Raw genomic sequence first — 20,091 nt, 5'->3', positions numbered from 1 at the left:
TGCTCATACTTTCCCTCTTTGCGTTAATCTGCATATGTACAAGTTTAACATAACTATATTGGCTGTGACATGCAAAAAACTTGGTGCATTATCCCTTATTTTCAGACCAAAATTCCTCTTTTACATTCATAAACAGAATTAATTCAGATCCTGCCTTGTTTATTGCCTTTTTCTGTGGGGTCAGTGAGGTTGATGATATACTCTTTTATTTGTTTCAGTCATTTGACTGCGGCCATGCTGGAGCACCGCCTTCAGTCGAGCAAATCGACCCCAGGACTTATTCTTTGTAAGCCCAGTACTTATTCTATCGGTCTCTTTTGCCGAACCGCTAAGTGACGGGGACGCAAACACACCAGCATTGGTTGTCAAGCAATGCTAGAGGGACAGACACAGACACACAAACGCACACACACACATACATATATATACACATATACGACGGGCTTCTTTCAGTTTCCGTCTACCAAATCCACTCACAAGGCTTTGGTCGGCCCGAGGCTATAGTAGAAGACACTTGCCCAAGATGCCACGCAGTGGGACTGAGCCCTGAACCATGTGGTTGGTTAGCAAGCTACTTACCACGCAGCCACTCCTGCACCTGAATACTTTGTTAAATCTCTTGAATACTCTAACCATGCCACCACTGACTTAAAGTTTATTAATTGATATTGTTGAATTGTTTTTGCAGAAGTTATAAACAAGTATCGTGATAAGATTGAACAGTTAGAAGATGATATTAAAGCTGTGGAAAAAATTGAAAAGGAAGAGAAGGAAATCCAGCTGTCTGAGATGCAGTTAAACCAAATAAACAATAAACTGGAAGGAACAGATGAACAAAATAGGAAATGGTTTCAGTCAAAAAAAGAGAAGATTAAAGAGAAATGTTTGTATTTATCGTTTCTTTGCATCGATTCATTGATTGATTTTGAATTCTTAATCTTCTGTTTGTCTTTAAAATATTGGATTTTATTGTTTTGTTACATGTGGAGATAGTTAGACACCTTTTACTTTAGTTTTGAGCAATTGTCTAAATTTGCTATATGGAGGCATATGGCCTAGTGGTTAGAGCAGCGGAGTAGCGGTTGAGGGATCGCGGGTTCGAATCTCAGACCGGACGATGTGTGTGTTCATGAGCGAAATCCCTGACCCCCACGCAGTTCCGGCAGACGGTAATGGCGAACTTCTGCTGACTCTTTCGCCACAACTTTCTCTCACTCTTTCCTCCTGCATCTTGCAGGTCACCTGTGACGGACCGGCGTCCCATCTGGGTGGAGAACCTATACGCCAAGGAGACCGGGAAACCAGCCCTTATGAGCCAGGCATGGCTCGAGAAGGAACAAAAAAAAATAATAAATTTGCTATGGCAATTTCAATTTGTGTGTATCATCATCATTTAATGTCCGTTGTCCATGCTGGCATGGGTTGGATGGTTTGACCAGAGCTAGTAAGCTGAGAGGCTGGGCCAGACTCCAGTCTGATTTGACATGGTTTCTATGGCTGGATGCCCTTCCCTATGCCAACCACTCTGAGTGTAATGGGTGCTTTTAGGTGCCACCAGCACAGGTGCCAATTGCATGACACCAGAATCTGCCATGGCTACGATTTCACTTGGCTTGATGGGTCCTGTTCTCAAGTACAAAATATTGCCAAAGGTCTTGATCATTTGTATTTGCCTCTATGAGGCCCAATGCTCAAAAGGCGCTTTTTACATGCCAGTTATGTGACACCAGCATTGACCATGACTACGATGTCACTTGGGTTGACAAGTCTTCTCAAGGATAGCATATTGCCAAAGGTCTTGGTCACTAATCATTGCCTCTGTGAGGTCCAGCATGCATGTATGTATATGTGATTTTAGCATCTGCTTTTCCATACTTGCATGGGTCAATGGGAGTTTGTTGTGGCTGGTTGTGTAATGATTTTGCACATGAATGACAATATTAAATGAGCTGAGAGAAAAACTGAATATAAGAGGAATCGGATCATCATCATCGTTTAACGTCCGCTTTCCATGCTAGCATAGGTTGGACGATTTGACTGAGGACTGGCGAACCAGATGGCTGCACCAGGCTCCAATCTTGAGTTGGCAGAGTTTCTACAGTTGGATGCCCGTAGTGCACAAACGAGAGGACTCCATTTGTATAGTATCCTCTTGCTCACATTACCTTGATTGTGCACTACTTGTCCCAGAAGGCTGAGTACCCCTGTCACTCATTCCTCTAACTACTCTATTGTGTGCCATTCACTCTGTAAAAACATTGGTGAGTGAGCAGGTGTGGTAGTCAAGAGGTCTCTTTAGTTACGTCATCAACATGGTTACCTTTGTAGTGCTGGTAATATGACCAAAAAGGGCACCCAGTACATTCTTTAAAGTGTAGTTGAAAGAGTCCTTTGGTTTTGTCAAGGACATCGTTCCTTCCTATGCCATGAGAAAAGCATCCAGTGCACTCTGTAAAGATGATGACACTAAATGTGTGCTAATGCAAATTGCAGTGACCCATCCAACCCATGCCAGCATGGAAAGTGGACATATAAGGATGGTGATGGGGTGGATATATGTATATTTGTGTGTGTATGTGTATACACACACACATGTTCCTGTGTATTTTAAGAATTCATTTTATTAAAAAGTATTCTTCTTAAACTGTATTTCAGTGAATAGTAGACTTTCCAAACTGAGTGAAGAACCAATTTCTAAGAAAAGTAAACAATTGCAGGGAATGCGAAAGTCAAAGAAACAAACACCTGTTTCAGTAAGTTAAGAAATATTCAATGACTATAAATGTATTCGTATAGAGAAGACCCTGTAAATGCATTGAGTAGTTTTTATAGATCTGGTGCAGGAATTGGCTGTGTGGGTAAAAGGAATTTCCTGTGCAGTCAATCCTACAGTATGGCACTTTGGAGAAGCATCTTTTACAATAACCTAAGACCGACAATACTTTGTGACTGAATTTGATAGAGGGGAAGCTCTGTGGAAGCCTATTGTGTGTACATGTGTATGTGTGTATATATATATATATGCAGGAGTGGCTGTGTGGTAAGTAGCTTACTTACCAACCACATGATTCCAGGTTCATTCCCACTGCGTGGAACCTTGGGCTGCCCAAAGCCTTGTGAGTGGATTTGGTAGACGGAAACTGAAAGAAGCCCGTCGTATATATGTATGTGTGTGTCTGTGTTTGCTTGACAACCGATGCTGGTGTGTTTATGTCCCTGTGACTTAGTGGTTCGACAAAAAGAGACCGATACAATAAGTACTAGGCTTACAAAGAATAAGTCCTGGGGTCGATTTGCTCGACTAAAGGCAGTGCTCCATGTCTGTGTGATTAAGATGTTCACTTCCCAATCATGTCGTTCTGGGTTCAATCCTATGATGCTCCCTATGCAGGTTTCTTCAATCACAACCTTGCTTTGTTGTGAAATGTTATATATATAATCTGTGCAAAAGCTCATTGTGCATATACTTGCTTCAGTATATGCATGATCATGTGTCAGACTGACCGACACATGGTAGCAAAGAACATGTATGCTAAATGAGGATATATATATATATATATTGGTAAAAATGGTAAGATAACAAATGAAAGAGAGAGACCTTAATATTATGTAAATAGAGGAAATTTATCTGTAAAATAATATGTGACAATTATTCAATAGCCAAGATAAATCTCTGAGTTTTATCTTGGCTATTGAATAATTGTCACATATTATTTTACAGATATATATATATATATAAGCATATATGGCTTTGTGACAAAGAAGTTTGCTTCAGAACCATGTGATTAGGGGTTCAGTCCCACTTAATGGGCATTAGCTAACACATTCTATGCTATAGCTACAGATCATATTCTAAACTGAAGAAGCCTGTTGTGTGTGTATGCGTATTAATTTTTGATGGGAAAGGTTGACAGTGACTTCAAAGTTTGGGTTTGCTCACTGTCATTAGACTGTGATTTACTCTGATTCTTCCTGGCTTTATAACAGGCTTAGGAGTTAGCTTTTTTTTCTTTTTTTCTTTTTTGGTTAGAGGAGTAATATGAAGGAGAATTGGGTGTGACTTAGATATATAGTGGTAGGAGAGAATAGTGAGGGATAGGATGAAATTATGTGTTTGTAGTATTGATTGGTAGAAAGTTGTGGTGAGGTGAGTTATTTTAGTTTGATATAAAAAAGAAAACCAACCTTATATGCAAAGAATATCCTGACTTGAGTATGACACATCTGTTTAACCCTTCACTTTCTTGCCTAACTGTCTGTGAAGTTTGGTGCTGCTAAAGCAGTCACAGTAACTTCAAAGTAACTTATTTCTTTCTTATCCAAACAAGTCTCCACATTGAAAAAAGGAATCTCCTGGTATAAATCATATGTAATTCTTCCACTATGAGGAGTGGCTGTGTGGTAAGTAGCTTGCTTACCAACCACATGGTTCCAGGTTCAGTCCCACTGCGTGGCATCTTGGGCAAGTGTCTTCTGCTATAGCCCCGGGCCGACCAATGCCTTGTGAGTGAATTTGGTAGACGGAAACTGAAAGAAGCCTGTCGTATATATGTATATATGTGTGTGTGTTTGTCCCCCTAGCATTGCTTGACAACCGATGCTGGTGTGTTTACGTCCCCGTTACTTAGCGCTTCGGCAAAAGACACCGATAGAATAAATAAGTAATAGGCTTACAAAGAATAAGTCCCGGGGTCGATTTGCTCGACTGAAGGTGGTGCTCCAGCATGGCCACATTCAAATGACTGAAACAAGTAAAATAGTATGATGTTGGTGAGTTCAGTAAGCAAACTGAGTGGCTGTTTATATGTGATGATCGGGTGTACTGTGAATTCCTTATTATAAGAGAATTAGTTTTGTGTTTTATTCCATATATCGTAGTGCACACATGGCTGTGTGATTAAGATGTTCACTTCCCAGCCATGTCATTCTGGGTTCAATCCTACGATGCTCCCTTTGCAGGTTTCTTCAATCACAGCCTTGCTTTGTTGTGAAATGTTATATATGTAATCTGTGCAAAAGCTCATTGTGCATATGCTGTGCGTGTCTGTTTTTGTTGATGGGTATAAATTACTTTATGGTATTTAAATCCTTAAAAGTTAAGAGATGTAACTCTGGCAAATTTAGCCGTTCTATGAATAGCTTTTGATAAATGTGTACCAGAATAAATACTTAGGTCAATCTTATTGACCAAAACCCCTAAAGGTAGAGTTCCAGAATGGCCAGTCTGACCAATAAGGTAATAATACTTTTAGGGTGTAGAAGCATTTTTGTGTCTCACAGAGGTGATGACAAGTGACTAAGACTGGGGTATGTCAAACATAGTGAAATCGTAGTTGGGACCAGTGCTGGTGATACATAAAGAGCACCCATGCCAGTGACGTGTTAAAAGCACTCTGTACATTCTGTGGAGTGGTTGGCATTAAGAAGAGCATCCAGTCATAGAAACCAGGCCAAAACAGACTGAAGCCTGGTGCAGCTCTCTGGCTTACCAGTTCTAGTTGAAATGTCTAACCTATGCCAACATGGAAAACAAACACATGATGATGATGAGTGGGTCTCTCCTGAGCTTTGTATCACATTAGTAACTGTTGTGAAGTGAAGTATTTTGTGACCCTGAACAGTAAGGTAAAAGTGCTTTTAGGCCTCCAGACCAGTAGTTTGGTCTGAGTGCTTCCAATAAAGTGAACACTTCTATGAGTGCCCAGTGTTGGTATTAACCCCTTACCCGGCAGAAACGAATATATGCGTTTTGACCAAAATCGTTTTTTTCCATCTCTGGCGAGTTAACTCGTCAAAAGATAGACTCGCCAAAATCGACAGCAAACAAGTTCCTTCGTATAAAAACGGGTTAACTCGTTTCTGCCCAATGCCTTAATTTAAAATCAATATTATTGAATTAAAATTCATAATAAATAAGGTTTGAAATATACCTCAAAATCACCATTCAAAACATAGTAAAATAAAACGATTAAAAAATATGTCTGAAAAAATACATTTGTTTTCAAAATAATTGTTGGGTAAGGGGTTAAATAGTCAATCAATGCATTTGGATTTACATTATATATTTTTAAGTGTATACAATTGTGGATCTAAAGTTATTCTTGTATGTTATTTTCTATTACAGACAGAGAACCGCATTGAATATGAAGTACATAAAGCACAGCTTTGTGCTGCACGATTTTCAAAGAAGTCTTCAAAGGCAAAACGTATAAAAGCATGTCCTGATGCTTCCAAAAAGGGTAAGTTGTGTTTAATAACAAGGACCTTGTCTTTATCATCATCATCATCATCATCATTTAACGTCCGTTTTCCATGCTAGCATGGGCTGGACAATTTGACTGAGGGCTGGCAACCAGATGGCTGTACCAGGCACCAGTCTTGATCTTCCAGAGTTTCCACAGCTGGATGACCTTCCTAACACCAACCACTCCGAGAGTGTAGTGGGTGCTTTTTACGTGCCACCTGCACGGAGGCCAGTCAGGCGATACTGGCAACGATCTCACTCAAATCTTTTTACACATGCCACCGGCACAGGTACCAGTAAGGCAACACTGATAATGATCACGCTTGAATGATGCCTTTTACGTTCCACCGGCACGGAATCCCATTAGCCGCTCTGGCAACGATCATGCTTGGATGGTGCACTTGGCACCCTCCTGGCATGGGCACAAGTGCCAGTAAGGCGATGCTGGTAACGATTTTTATATGTAAAATATTCAGGTTATGAGTTTAGTATAGATTTCATAGTTTATCAATGACTAAAATTTTATATTTTATGTTTGTAACTGACATAATGGAAGGAATTCCAGCATATTACATTTATTACATAGGGTTTGCCAATATCAAAGAAAATGTTTTGGGGTATTTCTTATGGTGCTTTATGTTGTGAAGTGGAGGTGCGTGGCTTAGTGATTAAGGTGTCAGCACCATGAACGTAAGATTGTGGTTTCGATTCCTGGACCGGGTGACGTTTTGTGTTCTTGAGCAAAACACTTAATTTCACGTTGCTCCAGTCCACTCAGCTGGCAAAAATGAGTAACGCTGTGATGGACTGGTGTCCCATCCTACTGGGGAGCACATATGCCATAGAAACTGGGAAACTGGGCCCATGGGCCTGGCTAGGCTTTAAAAGAGCACATTTATTTTTATTTTTTTATGTTCTGAGCTCAAATACTGTCAAAGTGAACTTTGCAATAATGAGCTAACCTTCTGCTTGTACAGTGTAATTCGATGCTAACATAATAATAAGCCATTGTTATATTTATAGGTATAGGCGTAGCTATGTGGTTAAGAAGTTTGGTTTCCAGCAACATGATTTTGGGTTCAATCCCACTGTGTGAAACCTTGGGCTAGTGTCTTCTTCGAAGCCAGCCTAAGCATTGTCAGTGGATTTGGTTGGCATAAACCAATGGTGCCCAAAGTGAACAGTAGTGCCTCACTGGGGGCAGTGGAAAGATGCGGTGGGGTGGAACTGAAGAAAAGTTGTGGGTGATAATGGGGTAGCCGAAATCATGTGATGGATGTAAAAAACAGCAAAATAATGAGTTAATTAGATTAAATTTTATTTGTGAAATACAGTTGTTTTGAATTTGATACAGAAAGTGGTCTGTGTTTGTAGTGGTAGGTTGGGTGGGGTTGCTAGGAATGTGGTCTGGGTGCCAAGCGGGTGGCAACCCAAAAAGTATGGGAACCACTAATGTAAACCGAAAGAAACCCATCGTGTGTGCATGTACGTTTATGTTACTGTCACCTTGCTTTGACACCATGCAATGTCATTTGAGTTGTAAATGAGCATCATACAGGCAGTATCCTTTATTTCCAATCTTCCAGGGAAACATGTCTGGCCATGGGGAAATATTACCTTACTCGAAAGGGGTGGTGCTGGCAGAAAGGGCATCCAGGTGTTGATAATCTGTCTCAATGAATTCCAATATGATTTATGCTAACATGGAAAGGAGCATGTTAAACTACTGATGATGATGAATAAAGTTGTGTCATTCTAGTTGTGATCTATTTTCCATTTGATTTAATCTTTCATCTCACTAAATCAGTATCTATAAAGCTGAAATGCGAAAAAGTTGTTTGATTTCTTGGGATGGGATCGGATTGGCGTCAAAATTTACACTGGGGGGTAAAATGGGGTGGGTAATGGTGTGAGGAGGGTTGCAAGTCACTCAGGGCTACCGTTTGGTTGCCATGGTGAGGAATATGGGGAAAATTGAGTTTTATGGGATAGACAGGTTGCGCTGTTTGAATAATGGTGGCTTTTCGTGTTGCTGCAGGGACTAGAGGCGGTTATCTTTAATTGTGGATGTAAAAATTTGGGGGATTTTGGAAAGGCGGAGGTAAAGAAGAGGGCAATAAAAAGAACCAGGCAAAGAAGACGAACAAAAGAATAAAGGGAAAAGGAAACAACACCACCACCAAAGCACGGGTCAAAATAGCTAGTCTAATCATATAAAGGCCAAATGTTTTGGAACCTGGCAGGGTCATAAGATCATAATCAGGTTAGCCTGGGCATTGTAAATCTATAAAATCTTCAGCAAATCTATAAAAAAAAAGTCATTTTTCTCCACAAGAAGATTGCAGGGAATTTATTTGACTCTGAAACAACACTATTTGAATAAATCCGTCAACGAGATATAATTCATCAGGAAAAGTTGAGTCTCTGGCAATGTGGTAAAAACCGTGAAAAAATATCTTAGAGTGGTGTTGATTGGCAACGTGGCAGATGGAAGATAAAATGTGATTATGTCCCTTGCATTCTGAATAATTCAAATCCTGTGTAGGTTCTCCTTTTGCCTTTTATCCTTCCAAAGTAAAATAAATTGGGGATCAGTGTAATCGACGCATCCATACAACTTAATCGTTATTGACACTGACCTTACAATCGCCCCAGATTGACCATACTCAAATAATTGAAGCTGGTAAAAGAATGAATCGTGAGTTGAAGATAAATAGGAAAAACACCAATTATCATTTCTATATTTTTTAAGCTATTTCTTTACTACCCACAAGGGGCTAAACACAGAGAGGACAGACAAATGGATTAAGTCGATTATATCGACCCCAGTGCGTAACTGGTACTTATTTAATCGACCCCAAAAGGATAAAAGGCAAAGTCGACCTCGGTGGAATTTGAACTCAGAACATAGCAGTAGATGAAATGCCGCTAAGCATTTAGCCCGGTGTGCTAACAGTTCTGCCAGCTAACCTGTTGAGTAATAAAAGTTGGATTAGTTGAAGTGCATTCTAACCATCATCATCATCGATTTAAACATCATTGTGTCATATCTAACACGCACACACCATACATGGATGGTGAGCTTCTATCAGTCAAAAGCTCCTGAATCCACTCAGAAGGCTATGGTTGGTCGAAGGGTATATTATCATCATTGGATGGTTTAACAGTAGCAGGCAAGCTTCTCAGTATTACTACCACACTTGCGCCTATCATCCAATCTTGTTTTTTAAATTTCTAATACAAAAGTGTCTTGATTTTTAGCATTATTTTTTTGTTGCTTGAATGCTGTATGATTACATTATTTACATTTGATGGATATTTGTCCTCATCTTGTTTGTTGTTAGCACAATATTTCAGCTGATATACCCTCCAGCTTTCATCAGGTGTCTTGGGGAATCTTCGAACCTGGGTTCTCATTCCTAAGGTATTTTTCGATATTATTATTATTATTATTCAGGTCACTGCCTGGAATCGAACTCGAAATCTTGGGGTTAGTAGCCTATGCTCTTAACCACTACACCATAAGCCCATGGGCATAGTGGTTAAGAGTGCGGGCTACTAACCCCAAGATTCCGAGTTTGATTCCAGGCATTGACCTGAATAATAATAATATCGAAAAATACCTTAGGAATGAGAACCCAGGTTCGAAATTTCCTCAAGACACCCGATGAGAGCTGGAGGGTATATCAGCTGAAACGTTGTTAACAACAAACAAGATGAGGACAAATATCTGTCAAATGTAAATAATGTACATAATTCCTCATCTCTTAAATATAGAACTGCTGTATGGTTAGTATTGATGAGGTTTTTATTTTTATCATCCTACTTGACTGCCTATTTATATATCTTGTATTTATAATTTAGGTAAAGGTAAAGCTAAGAAAAAGGTACAAAAGCAGAGGGGTCCCAAAAAGTCATTTGATAAAGAACTAACAGACACGAGCAAGAAATCAGTGAAGAAGTTCAGATATGGGTAAGGTTTTTTTTCTTTTTTTTTTTACTGTTTGTTTATCATCAGTATTACAGTAATTATATAAGCCAAGGAATTATCAAAATGTGTTGTTTTGATATTTGATAAATGTTATGTTATATAAGGCACTACTGTGTCCACAGATACAGCTGGTAGTCAAGCTGTGATATGGTGAAGGCTAAGTGAACCAACTCCAACAGTGAATTGGGACAGAAGAGAACTTGGGGCTCACCGATCTTATGATCGTATTCATCTTAAAGAGAACATGAACATTACGAATAGCTAACGATAGTTAGCTATTCATAACCTCATGAGACCATAACCTTGTGGCCTATGTCAGGGGTCTAACCAGCCCACTTATGCGTACCTTTCCTTCATTGGACACTAAACTCTGCTTGCGAAGACCTGTTGAAGCAAGTGAAATCGAAATCAAACTGTCCAACTGTTCAACCCATGCCAGCATGGAAAATGAATGCTAAATGATGATGATTTAAAGAGGATCCAACTATCTAATAACAGTTAAAAATGCAAAAACTGAAACTTTCAATGGAAAACAAAAATACTACTTCTCACTTTCAGCTTCCAACCAAAAATTCCATTTGTTAAACAAAGTTGGACACACCCTCCTTTTTGAACCATCATATAATCTCAAAGCATGGCTTTCTTTTGTTATAAATTCAACTTGGAAGTATTTCTTTCTATTTTATTTTTTCACTTTTTCATTTATTTCTAGTCCATCATTCCAAGAGAAGAAAGAGATGGGAATTGTTGGAAAGAAGAAATAAAATCTGGTGTGGTAAGTTTTGATTTTCTATTTTAAAAAAATCTAAGGTTTACAAAATTGGAAAATAGTTGTGGTTTTGCTGGCCTTGATTGGCCCTGTTTTACTAAACATGTGCCGCATAGACAACTTGCTGTGACTTAAAAATACAACATTTTAAACACTCCATGTCTTTGTTTTGTTGAAGAGACATGGTTTAGTATAAGAACCAGAGATTTACTGCATGAGTGCAATATGGAAGTTTTGGTGAGATGTATTATTTTCTTCTTAGTGTCCAGTCTGTTCTTGTGTGTATGTAGGTTCTAGTAATGGCTACAACTGAGATGGACATTGTGGACACAACCAGAACACTGCAGAAGTCAATGCTAATATTCTATGCCTGTTAAGAAGATAGGATGGATTTGAGTGAAATGCTGGTCAAAAGATGGAAAATTCAATACCAATCAATACAGTCCTAATTATAAATGCTGATGGTTACTTTTGTGAGCAGTAAAATGTTTTCTACAAAACAGTGTGATATTCTTCTAAACATGATTAACCCTTTAGCATTTAAACCAGCCATATCTGGCCCAAATATGCTTCCTACTTTATGTTCTAACTGTCCAGATCAAGCCTATCACACCTACCCTTCAATGCCATTATAAAATATACAGTCACATCATCAAAATTTCAAAGCTGCAAAATAATGCAGGATTAATTAAAAACAAATTGAATGAAAAAGTGTTACCTTTGACAGAATAACCTGAATGCTAAAGGGTTAAGCAGATATAATGTGGTTGAAAGAGCACAGAAATATAAAGAAATTTTCAAATGGCCAGCCCTATAAATTTGTTCAGAAATATATGAAACAATGGTTTGCCTAGTACAAGTCACCTGCTATTTTTAAGGTTTTGAATTTTAATATTTCAAATATTTACATATACCATCATTCTTTTCATTCTATCTGCCGTGTCAAGATACATTTTGGTGACCAGCTATACAATGTATGAACCCTTAAAACAATTAGCTGTGTATTCCAAGAGAATGTAGGCATGTTTATGCATTTTGTAATGATGGGATGGTTTAACTAAATATTGGTTTCAAATTTTAGCCCGAGTCCAGCAAGTCCAGGGCTGGGGCTAAGCTGAATACGTCAACTTGAGTGCTCAGCCTGATACTTATTGTATCAACTTCTAAAAGATGGAAGATAAAGCCAACCTCGGTGGAATTTGAACACAGAACATAAAGACAAGATGAAATACTGCTAAGAATTTTGCCTGATGTGTTGTTAACCATTCTGCCAGCTTGCTGCCTTGGTTTAACTAAATATTTATTTCTTTGTTGCCCACAGGGGGATAAACATAGAGGGGACAAACAAGGACAGACAAGGGATTAAGTCGATTATATCGACCCCAGTGATTTACTGGTACAAGGTGGCGAGCTAACAGAATCGTTAGCACGCTGGGCGAAACACTTAGCGGTATTTCGTCTGCCGTTACGTTCTGAGTTCAAATTCCGCCAAGGTCGACTTTGCCTTTCATCCTTTCGGGGTCGATTAAATAAGTACCAGTTATGCACTGGGGTCGATATAATCGACTTAATCCGTTTGTCTGTCCTTGTTTGTCTCCTCTGTGTTTAGCCCCTTGTGGGTAGTAAAGAAATAGGTACTTATTTAATTGACCCCCAAAAGGATGAAAGGCAAAGTCGACCTCGGCGGCATTTGAACTCAGAACGTAACGGCAGATGAAATACCGCTAGGCATTTCGCCAGGTGTGCTGACGTTTCTGCCAGCTCACCACCTTTGGTTTAACTAAATATTGTTAAATTAAAAAAAAGATTTAATATTAGTTGACTTAACCTTTTTGCTATGTATGTCATTGTTATGGATTTGCTCAATCTACATTTGTATATTTTTCTCTTTTATCATTTCAGAAAACCTGCAGCATCAGAGATTTTATGTTAAATATATTAAATTAAATATTTCATATTTTTCAAACATTCAGTAGCTTTTGTTTTATTCTTTTAATCTGTGAACATCATTGTACACTTATTATATGTGCAATAATTGTATTATTGCAGCGTGGAATGTGTTTATAAGCCATTTAAGAAACACACAAAACCATTAGATTCACTTCAACGTTTAAATTTAATTTGTCAAAATATTTTCATCACTTTGAGACTGCGACGAAAATATTTTGACAAATTAAATTTAAATGTTGAAGTGAATCTAACGGTTTTGTGTGTTTCTTAAATGGCTTATAAACACCTTCCACGCTGCAATTGTTTTCGTTCCAGCACACGATCTCAGATCAAGTCACTCGCTATGCAAGTACATCTTGGTAAATTGTATTATTGTATAGGTAGATGCCCTTCCTATTTCTTTACTACCCACAAGGGGCTAAACACAGAGGAGACAAAAAAGGACAGGCGAACGGATTAAGTCGATTATATCGACCCCAGTGCGTAACTGGTGCTTAATTTATCGACCCCGAAAGGATGAAAGGCAAAGTTGACCTAAGCAGAATTTGAACTCGGAACGCAACAGCGGACGAAATACCACAAAGCATTTCACCCGGCATACTAATGATTCTGCCAGCTCACCACCTTGTAGGTAGATGCCCTTCCTGTCATAATCCTCACCTCAGCAAGGTAATATGTCTCATAACTTGACAAATTTTTCGTGGAAGACTGGAAATGAACGGTGTAGTCTCTATGATAGCGATGCTCATTTACAACCATCACTCACTCTCCACAATCATGCATGCAAGGTGGGCTTTCAGTTTCTGTCCACCAAATTCACTTACAAGGCTTGCCTAAGGTGCTGCACAGTGGGTTGCATGGTTGGAAAGCAAGCCTCTTAACCACACAGCCGTGCCTGTGCCTGTGCCTGTAATGAATCCTCCTCATCATCATCATCACTTAACATCCGTTCTCCATGCTGGCATGGGTTGGATGGTTTGACAGAGGCTGGTGAGCTGGCAGAAATGTTAGCACGCCGGGCGAAATGCTTAGCAGTATTTCGTCTGCCGCTGCGTTCTGAGTTCAAATTCCGCCGAGGTCGACTTTACCTTCCATCCTTTCAGGGTCGATAAATTAAGTAGCAGTTACGCACTGGGGTTGATATAATTGACTTAATCCGTTTGTCTGTCCTTGTTTGTCCCCTCTGTGTGTAGCCCCTTGTGGGTAGTAAAGAAATAGGTTTGACAACGGCTGGCAAGCCACAGTGCTGCACCTGGCTCCAGTTGTCTGTTTTGGCATAGGAAGATCACCCAGCTGTAGAAACTAAACATCAACCACTTTCCAGAGTCTACTGGGTGCTTTCTATGCAGTTCCAGCACGTGTGCTTTTTACATGGTGCCACCATGGGTGCCTGTCATTGGGAAATTGTACTTGCTGATATTTTATTTCTCTTTACAAAATCAAAGAATTACAGATGAATTACAAGCTTAACCCTTTCGTTACCAAACCGCCCAAAGCCACCCAAAAAAAATTTTGGTTTATAAAACCAAACCGCCCAAAGCCGCCCGAATTTACCTATTCATATTTAAATGAGAATATCAGAGCAAATCTCTTTAGTACATTCGTGAAAACACGTATTATACTTCGTAAACAGTTCAACTACAGTTTTGTACAATAATCGAAGTATAATTTTAATTCCGTGAATTTTGGGAGATTTTTTTCCGAAATTTGTTCCTATTGTGTTTTCAAAATTTGTAATTCTGACAAAAAATGGATACGAATTTCATTATATCAAGCAGCGAGTCAGAATATCGAAGGATTTTCTACTGAAGACCTTCATAAATCTAACTCTATGACTGAAAAAAAAAAGCACATGGTATTTGATGTTTCATTTTCCGAAAGTGAAAACAGTGAATCTGAGATCTCCGATAGCAATAAAGAAAACGAATTGGCACCTGAATGGAGTGAAAATTTAAAAACCGTTTCTTTCGGTGATTTTTCTGAAGAAACTAGTCCAAGCCACAGACTTTCCTAGGAGAGTAAAGCCTTATATATTTCTTTTTACTTTTTCGAATGAGCCCATTTGAAATCGTTACGCTAAACGTAAACAAAGCGAAAGAAAGGATAGTTTGTTATTTCCCACAACCTTAAATGAAATTAAGGCCTATTTTGCCATAAATATTATTATGGGTATCAGAAAGTTACCCAGAATAACAAATTCTATCGTAAAATTTTGTTGTATACCCAATTGAATATTAGCTAATAACCCATTTTCTATAGCGATGTTTGAACAAAATTTTAATAATTTTATATTTTGTGGAATTTACCTGTATCTACCTGCAAAGAGTCACTTTGTGACAAAAATTATAGTATAGAATTGGTTGAGAATATTTCATTAAATTATCTTCCAAAAATCAGATTAATATATCGATAAATAAAAAAGTTGTAGTTGTTTAATGAAACCAGACTAAATTTATGATTACGTTAGAAATTAATTGAAACACATAAGGGGTGTAATTTGGTCAGAAATATAGTAACGAAAGGGTTAAAGAGTACTCTCAAGTTAAATACTAAAGTGGTGATGCTGTATGTGTAGGGTAAGAGTATGTGGATGCTGAATTCTTGAATCTTTTTACAAATTAACAGAGAAACAAAATTCAAAATTGCTAGATTTAAAGAATTATCTGTTACAAAGGAAATTCAAAAGCTGTTACATACATGACATAATTAACTCTGTTTCAAAGTATTTAGCTAGTGTGCAGGTAGCTGTTACTTCTTTAAACAATAAAAGATTTCTGTCTTTGACTAGCATTTCAGCTGAAACCATTCTGTCATATTATATCCAGGACTGAGTTTCTACTATTCCATTTTTAGAACACTAAAATGAAGGTTGAGGGGAACTCAGCTATCATTTCTAGCAACATATACACAATATTATCTTTTACTTCTTAGCTTTTTACATTCAGGTATTATCCACATGCAGCATAGGCATCTCACACCAAACATCCACTGCTTCTGTAAGCAGAGACCACTAAAACGTCCTTCATTGAAGAATATGTCAACATAATCATGACATCAGCATTAAGAAGGGCATCCAGCCATGACATTCACTGCTTCTGTAAGCAGAGACCACTAAAATGTCCTTCAGTGAATAATATGTCAACCTAATCTCTTTCAACATAATTATGGCATCAGCATTAGGAAGGCCATCCAGCCATAGAATCTATACCAAAACTGAAACACTGTGGTTAAGATGCTGTCCTCTGACACAATAAGGATAGATAGGAGAAAGATCCTTCTTGAGTCATTTAAGCTCATATGGCCATTTTCCATGGCACATATATTTCCCCTCTAGATGTGACACCAGTCCATTGCAGGCTAACTCACTTCACCTGCCGATTGGATTGGAGTAATGTGAAATGAATTGTTTTGCTCAAGAACACAACACAATGCCTAGTCCAGGAATCAAAGCTAAAACCTTTTGATCATGAGTCCATCACTCTTAATGATTCACTTGCCAAATCTTCCAACAATGCCTAATCTAAGGCAAATGATTCCAACTTTAACACTGCCATAACCTTTGGTGCCCAAATGCCATTCTCATGCAACCTAAACGTCTCACGCCAGATCCACACTTCTAGTGGGGTTGTGTCAATCTTATCTCCTTCAAAAGCACAAAGACACAATCACTTCCTAAATGTGAATATCAAACAAAATCTCCCTAAGTCAAAGGCCTCCACCCTCTGACACAATGGATCCTCTCAACCATCCATCCTGTGCCAGTATGTAAAATGGTGATCAAGAAAATGTTCTAGTGCCTCACTCTCTACACATGAGCAATACAAAAGCTCTCAAAATGCTAAGACCTTGTAATCTCTTATGGTGACAACCCCCTCATACTTACCATTATTAAAATTGTATTCTGTAGGCTAAGCTTTCTTTTCTTTGTCCAGAACATATTCCAGTCCCAATCAGTTCTTGGTCCTCTATAAACTTAAAGTAAGACCTACCTACTGCACTAGGGTACTGTTCATATCTTTCAGGTCTTGCTTCCTACAACACTATGGATCAGATTATTTGATGAGGCAGATTTTCTATGGCTGGGTTATCTTCTTGTCACCAACTGTCACATGTTTCCAAGCTTGGTATTATTTTTGCTCAGTTCACACGTTTTAATGGAAGGCTGCAAATAAAAGTCCATTAAGTATAAAAGAGCCTGGTATAAACAAAATCAGTGTAAACATAAACACAGGTACACACATCCCAGGCTGTGGAGTTGGTACATAAATCTTTGAAACTGTCTCCAGCTCCTCAATTAATGGTATTACTACCAACTCTGATTCCTTTGTCTGTAATTAGGCTAATTATATATTTCTTATGTTCATTGAAAGCACACAATATGCATTAGCACTCTAACCTGTTAAAGTATGAGTTTAAAGACAAAACTTTCAAAATTTAAAAAAAGGGGTCTGTTTTTATCAAGAGGCTGTAAAGAAAAAATATAAAAGAAAAATGTCTATAGTAAGAATTACATTAAAAATCTGAATCCCAAATTTCCTAACATCATTCTTAGAAAGAATTACTTCTACCAGACCCTCATAGAAACCCTTAAATCTAATTTATTTTCAATGCTGAAACAGTCAAATTGATATCTGTTATCCACTTTTCAACTCTACGCTATTGCCCACACTGGATAGAATTCTAAAGGTATCCCTCTCCATTTCACTGGCCTTATAATTTGCAGTTGCTTCAAACTATCACCAAGGCCACTGGCTCTCACAGTATCTCCTCCATTACCCTCAAACAATCTCTCTCTCTCCCTACCAGGATATATGATAATCTTTGGTAAAAGCCTGCAGAGTGTACCATTTCTGACTCTTGTAAAGATAGTATTTAATGTCAGCAAAGCAATCAGCTGGGCCTGGCATGCTGGCCAATCTCCTAACCAAGTTGGGTGCCATTTGTCTCTTAGATTGGAGACTTCCTCTCAGATCATGCAAGAATGATGAAATGCTGTCTTTTATTTTGTCCTCCTATTCGTGTAATGATTCACTCGCCAACTCTTCCAACAATGCCTGTCCTAATGCAGATGATTCCATCTTTAACACTGCCATAACCTTTGGTACCCAAGTACCATCCTCATGCAACCTAAACATCTCACACCAAATCCACACTTCTAGTGGGGTTTTCTGTCAATCTTATCTCCTTCAAAAGCACAAAGACACAATCACTACACAGCAAGAAAACTATTGTACCCTACCTTCTTAAATCATCATCATCATTGTTTAATGTCCGTTTTTCATGCTAGCATGGGTTGGACGATTCGACCAGGGTCTGGGGAGCCAGGAGGCTGCACCAGGCTCCAGTCTGATCTGGCAGTGTTTCTACAGCTGGATGCCCTTCCTAATGCCAACCACTCCGTGAGTGTAGTGGGTGCTTTTTACATGCCACCGGCACAGGTGCCAGGTGAGGCTGGCAACGTCCACGATCGATTGATGCTTTTTACGTGCCACCGGAAGCCAGTCGAGGCGGCGCTGGCAACGGCCACGTTCAGATGATGCTTTTCACGTGCCACCAGCACTGGTATCACAACTACAATTTCCATTGATTTTTTGATCGATTTCGATTTCACGTGCCTATCAAACAAAATCTCCCAAAGTCACTAAAAATGCTAGACCTCCTCATTAATGATTTTACGAAGACAAGCATTCCTCTTCAGGGCCACAAAATACTTCTCTTCACAACAGTTACTAATGTGATACAAAGCTCAGGAGAGACCCACTCATCATCATCATGTGTTTGTTTTCCATACTGGCATAGGTTAAACAGTTGAGCTGGAACTGGTAAGCCAGTGAGCTGTACCAGGCTCCTGTTTGTTTTGGCTTGGTTTCTATGACTGGGTGCCTTTAACATGTCACTGCCACGGATGCTCTTTATGTGTCACCAACACTGGCCCCGACTACAATTTCACTGAGTTTGATGTATCTTCTCAAATACAAATTGCCAAAAGTCTTGGTCATTTGTCATCACCTCTGTGAGGCACAACATTCAAAGATCATGTTTCACAATGGAATAAATACTGCATCAGCTGTTTCTTGTAGACATCTAAACAAAAGCCACATGACTGGTTAATATGAAGTTGCTCACCAACCCACTGCATCTTCTTGCACACAGACTGTTTTCTCAGTCTGTCACTACTACATTGACCTCTGCAACTTTGAGCTGGTTAATCTCATTCCACCTCCACTCAAATTCAATAAACTCTTCTCTTCAAGTCACTCACTCATACTGTATTCTCTTGCTCTGGCCCCTTTGATCAAGTCTCCCTCCTTATAACATTATGTCTCTGGAATTCCCTTTCTGCCCATGTTTTTCCATCTGATGCCAACTTATAGTTGATTAAGTACATCAACTGCATTGATTGATCTGACTGACCTCAGGAGTCATGTAAAGGCGGTGAGCTGGCAGAAACGTTAGCCCACCAGGCGAAATGCTTAGCGGTATTTCATCTGCCGTTGCGTTCAAATTCTGTCGAGGTCGACTTTCCCTTTCATCCTTTCGGGGTCGATTAAATAAGTAAAGTTATGTACTGGCGTCGATGTAATCGGCTTAATCCATGTGTCTATCTTTGTTTGGCCCCTTGTGGGTAGTAAAGAAATAGGTATTTCGTCTGCCACTACATTCTGGTGGAATTTGAACTCAGAGCATAACAGCAAATGAAATACCGCTAACCATTTCGCCCGGTGTGCTAACGTTTCTGCCAGCTCGCCGCCTTTAATATATTTATATTCTTGTCTATCAAATCCACTAATGAAGCTATAGTAGACAATATTTGCTCAAGGTGCTGTACAGTGGAACTGAAGACATGATCTCAATTCAGTCCCACTGTACGGCACCTTGGGCAAGTATCTTCTACTATAACCATTTGTGAGTGGAAATAGGCAGTTGGAAACTGAATGAAGCCCATCGTACAGATATGTGTCTTGATTTCATGCGAGGGTCGTAAACAAACATCACCATCATACAAGCAGTGTTGTTCATTTCCAGCCTTCTATGGAAACACTAGCACTATGACCCAGCGTTGCCGGGTCATAGTGCGAGTGCATGCATATACAGCTGCGTGCGCACATACACGCGAGTACTGTCCAAATCTCCGAC

The 20,091-nt window shown here is 39.0% G+C and overlaps 1 protein-coding gene across 1 annotated transcript in view; it reads left to right on the top strand.

Annotated features, from left to right (window-relative positions):
• Positions 1-11,025, top strand: part of LOC115211737 (probable ATP-dependent RNA helicase DDX27) — a 45,045-nt gene extending 34,020 nt beyond the window's left edge. Inside the window, exons 16-20 of the mRNA XM_029780391.2 lie at positions 689-883; positions 2,656-2,753; positions 6,125-6,239; positions 10,109-10,217; positions 10,948-11,025. Of these exons, the coding sequence (XP_029636251.1) occupies positions 689-883; positions 2,656-2,753; positions 6,125-6,239; positions 10,109-10,217; positions 10,948-10,999 (569 nt within the window). The 3' untranslated portion in view covers positions 11,000-11,025. The remainder of the gene's footprint in view (positions 1-688; positions 884-2,655; positions 2,754-6,124; positions 6,240-10,108; positions 10,218-10,947) is intronic.
• The last annotated feature ends 9,066 nt before the right edge of the window (positions 11,026-20,091 follow it).

Source organism: Octopus sinensis, linkage group LG5, assembly GCF_006345805.1.
Source record: "Octopus sinensis linkage group LG5, ASM634580v1, whole genome shotgun sequence".
NCBI lineage: Eukaryota > Metazoa > Mollusca > Cephalopoda > Octopoda > Octopodidae > Octopus > Octopus sinensis.
This window is presented reverse-complemented; position numbering and strand designations above follow the sequence as displayed.